This window comes from Pygoscelis adeliae, unplaced genomic scaffold, assembly GCF_000699105.1.
Source record: "Pygoscelis adeliae isolate BGI_AS28 unplaced genomic scaffold, ASM69910v1 Scaffold62, whole genome shotgun sequence".
Taxonomy (NCBI): domain Eukaryota; kingdom Metazoa; phylum Chordata; class Aves; order Sphenisciformes; family Spheniscidae; genus Pygoscelis; species Pygoscelis adeliae.
Window position 1 is genome coordinate 2,755,118 of NW_008824401.1, and position 4,849 is coordinate 2,759,966.

The window sequence follows — 4,849 nt, forward strand, 5'->3', positions numbered from 1 at the left end:
CACGCTTCGTCTGTGGAGCGTGGCTTCCCCGGCAGCGGTGTGGCTCGCACGACAGGTTGGGCTCGGCTGTGACTCGTCGCGCTTTCCCTCCCTGCCCTAGGGGTGGTGTGCGGGGCCGGAGCGGTGCTGGGTTGGGGCCCCGCGGCGCCTGCGGCTCCCCCGGCTCCCCCTAGCCGGGTTCCCACCCAGCGTGCCGGGAGTTTGAGCTCGCCGCTTGGAAACCCCACCCCTGCCGCAGCCTGTGAACACCGGGGGATGTGAAAGTCGGTTTGGCCATTTGGGGTTTTCAGGTTTTTTTTGAGAGGCCCAAGCCACCTATCATTGAATGCTAAATTCTTGTGATCCTTAATAAGCAATTTAGAACCCAGTCACGCGGAGAGCTGCAAAAGTTTAGATGATGAGAACCATTTAGTTTTTATTTCAAGGGGGATTCCGTTTTACTCAGTTGGCAGTGTTGAGATAGTCAGATCTTGCCAAGCGACACTAAGCAACGCAACTGTTGATGAAATCTTGACTAAAGTGTGGAACTAATCCTGAAAAAATACCCTTTCAGTACAAGTAAACACACACACAAAAATTTTTGAGATTGCACTTAACTTGTACACCTTAAGTAAAAATCACAAATGAGGCTTCCTGTTGGAGGCTTTGCCTGTTAAAACATGATACTGCCTCAGGCCCCCCTTTTTATATTTGCAGCCTAGAAAATTACATGCAACAAAACCTATCTTCTGGAAAGGGTACTTAATAGCTTTTGTTGCAGCAACTGACACTAATACGTTGCAAAGATTCAGCAAGTATTTTGTTCAGAATAGGGCTTTGAAACACGATAGCAAGCCAGATTTTTCTGGAAGGGCCTGCATGTTTCTAAATAGGAGCAATACTAGACTTTCGAAACTTTATGCCCAAGTTCAGCTGAGCGCCCGGGGAGCTTTACTGTGATATGCTCCTAGCATGTCCTGGACTACTTGAAAGATTTTGGAACAAAGTTCTGCAGTTAGCGACTGGATATACACGGCCATATCAAGTCCATGAAGGAAGAAAGGGTATATCAGGGAGGCCTGTGATACTGATATAAGAGCACAGAGAAGGGGAAGAAGAATACCTTGAAATACAACCACTTGCCCCAAAGAGCCATGTGGCTTTGCTTCTAGCCAACATCTTCCTAAGTTTTCCCTCATCTGCCTCTCTCAAAATTGTAGTTGAAGACTCCCATTTATAGAATTAGGGTTCAAAGATTGTGTGGTGGAACAGGAAATAGAAATGGACATTTCTTTGAGTTTGGGACACAGTAGATGAGCATTTCAGGAGAGAATTCAGGCGGAAAACAGCCAGTTTACTTTTAAGTTTCTGGAAGAGAGAAGTTGGCCAGAATGAATAAAAGAAAAGGAAAAAAAAAGCGAAGAATAGGAAAGTATCCCCTTGAAAAACTTTTTAAGGGTTAAATCGGAATCTTCTTGATGTCAAATTTTGCCAACCCTCTCCATCAAGTCCTGTCTAGATGAGCAGACAAGTCTTTACAATTACAATTAACTTCAAAACAAAAGCTCCTAAATTTCTATAAGCCATATATAAAAAAGAAATTCCATTGCAACTGAAATACATGAAACTAAATTTAGACATATTTCTAGAGCAGCTGTTGGTTACTCTAGCCATCTTTGTGCTCTCCAATTTGTGGAATTTATAATTTCTAATTCATACTTAAAATCAGCAGTTGAAAGAGTATTTTTATAGCGTAAAGCGAATTTCAATTATATATGTAAAGAGTTCTGTAAATTCATTTTAAGAAGTTATCTCAAAATCTTATCTAAACCTGGTATCATTTTAATGTTAATTTTAAACTTAGAATAGTTAAATTGTATATTTGAATGCACTGAAAGTGCATTTGAAAGAAACCCATGTCACATACTAGAAAAATAGCATTCCTTTCTAAGTGCTTTCACTTCTTTAGATGACGAAAAGATACTTCGCCATCTGAACTGTTATTAATCCCTGCAGTTTAACATGGCAGTGGTACTTCTATTATGTAGTGACTTATTAATGAAAAACTTAGGCTGGAAACAGGGCACAGGGTTTAACAGTGTTGATAACTGAACAGCAACTGAACAAGTTTTGTGGTGGATTTTCTTTCACAGGCAATTTTAAAACCATGGTTGGAAGTTAACTTTCCTAATAGACATTCTCTATTTCAAACACAAAATATTTCAGGAAAGATTGTATTTTAAGAGATCAGATGAGATGATCACAGTGGTCTCTTCAATTTTTTTATTCTATAAAATAGAATAAAGTGGAAAAAAAACTAAAAAATGAAAGAGCAACAAGTATGTTCAGAAATATGTTTTCTATGATGAAAAGTGTAAACATCAGAAAAAGATTTTTATAATAAAAGAACGAATACAGAAGTTCACAGAGATTCTGTACTTTACTAAAAGTCTCATTCCCTATGTCAAAGCGCAAGCTCAAAGCCAGTTTCATCAACAACTTTATATACATTCTTATGTACGTCATCGCTTCTTGACTTGAAAGGAGTCCATTGTGAATCAGTATACATCATGTTTTATTAAATAAAATATTCTATTATACTTCCTTATTCTGTGTGTTTATATATATAAAATGGCTCAAATAAGAAGAGGTGAGTGGGAAGAAATATGAATTCATGTTTTACAGATTACCCACCCACAAGTGTACTTTAAAACTGTAATTAAAAGTAAGTAATCTTTTAAGTTTTGAAACCTGTCTTATAAATCATGACTTGCCATTTTCTCTTTCCGGTGGGAAGATTACTTTTTCTCTTCTAAAGTTACAGAGCAATAAAGTTCTCCTCCCAGGTGGTTTTTATGGAGACACCCAGTTTAATGCCATAGTGTTAGAAAAATGTGTACTAAAACTTTTTTCATAGTCAGGAGTGGTTGCAGAATCATATGTCTAACTTTCTGTTCTCTTATAAAAACTGTGGAGATAGTGGTATGCAAATGAAGTCCAGGATCAGGGCAAATAAGTGAAGGAAGCATGGAATCTGTTCTAATAAAATTAATAAAATGTGGGACTCTTAACAAAGTAATATTGGATAGATTCTGGTATTTTTCCAACCCAAATAAATATTCTTTATTTTTGTGCAATAGCAAATTGAGTAATAGTCTACCATGTTTTACTTAAATTTCCAGGTAGAAACATGTTAAAAGTCCAAATTTAACTCAGCTGTAGCATTCCATAAAAGCAATACTCATTTGCTAAGCAAATTTTTGATGTATAGATCTCCTGCGTACACTTAATACTGTTTCTCATAAGCACTACTGTGCTTTCACATTCACTCACTGCAGTCTCTAGCTTATACACCCTGACCACGCCTCTGGGCCTTCAATACTTTTACTGGCCAATTTATTTAAGAGATATGCACTGGTTTAATTTCAGGAGACATTTAAACTTATCCTAACTAAACTGGTGCAACCTATTTTTAATGCATTTTAAAAGTGGTTTATTTTGATTCATCATAAACCTGCTCCTAAGGGTATAAACAGACAATCAGGAAAAACTACCCTGAATAAAAATGTAACCCACATTGAGAGGAAACGGATGGTAACAAACCAGTTATTAGCAGTTTAGTCTTGTGACTCAAGCATACAATGTGCGACTTAACAGATTGAGTGTGGGAATGGAGAAAAGTTGTGTGCACGCCTGCACTGTGAGCCCTTCGCTCGTTTCCATCAGTGCATTGTGCAATTGAAGGTGGGTTATTCACTGATGCACCTTTTTTAATTTTGTGGAAAATCCTGAAAATCACAAAATGAAGAATGAGTCACCATTTGAGGCCACAGAGCAGCAGCTCAAATACATCCAAATTTGCAGACATCCGTGCTATTGCGGGCCGGCAGAGACAGATAATGGAATCCAAGCTGCTTTCTGCTGGCAACCTCACAAATCCATGGTGGTTATCACTTGCGTGCAAGAACAGATGCAGTGAACTGTGGGCGATGGTTATTCACGGGAAAAAATATTTATTTTGAAGGTCCCACCAAAGAAACCACCCTGTCAGTCAAAGAAATGATGGGTTACAACCACCGTTTTTCTCTTAAATGGTATTTCTGAATCCATGAGGCAAATGTTGATGGGAAAAGGGCCTACAGAAGTGCAATGGCAAAATGTTAGTAACAAAATAAAATACCTCAAATTTCCTGTGGGGATGCTGAGGGAACACAGTATCCCAGAACAGCTGCTGCGATGATGCCAAGAATCTTATTTTTGGTTTACAAGTCTTCTGTTAACAGCGCCCACATTAGGAAATTGTATTACTGCAACCATTCTCATCTAGGTAAAGCAGTAGCTTTGGACATAAACGTCTAAAACTCTGAAGCAGACACAGCAGCACAAATGTGAGTGCAGGTACTCTGCGCGCACCTTAGGATTTCAAACAGCTTCAACAACACTTGAAGTCCTCTCCTTTGAAGGAGTTCGTGTGTAAGGCAGCTGAGCCACGAATGCATACAGCCGTCTGCACGCATGCTTTCAGTTCTCTAAGCGTGAAGAAAATTGTGCTGCCTGCAACTGTCCTCACAGGGTACGAAGTGAAGGCAAAGAGCACAACTATGGCAGCTTCACTACCAAAAGATAACATGACTGCATGACACTTCAATTCCCAATGTGCACGCCCGCAACCCTCCGAACCAGGGCCGCAGGCCTTCATGCCCCAAACCTGCCTGCCAGAAGTCCCTACAGACACAATCAATGGCAGGCTCTCACACAACACCCCCTGCACCGCTACGGCACCTGCCTGGGCACGCTGCCGCCCCTCGGCTTCTCGAGGCCGGCGGGAAGCCACCCACCAACCCACCACGAAACCCCCCCGCACCACCCC

General features: G+C 40.3%; 1 protein-coding gene across 1 annotated transcript in view; it reads left to right on the plus strand.

Moving 5' to 3' along the window:
- Positions 1-3,788: 3,788 nt before the first annotated feature.
- Positions 3,789-4,849, plus strand: part of LOC103913774 (transcription initiation factor TFIID subunit 4-like) — a 148,610-nt gene continuing 147,549 nt past the window's right edge. The window contains exon 1 of the mRNA XM_009320320.1: positions 3,789-3,971. Within this exon, the coding sequence (XP_009318595.1) occupies positions 3,789-3,971 (183 nt within the window). The remainder of the gene's footprint in view (positions 3,972-4,849) is intronic.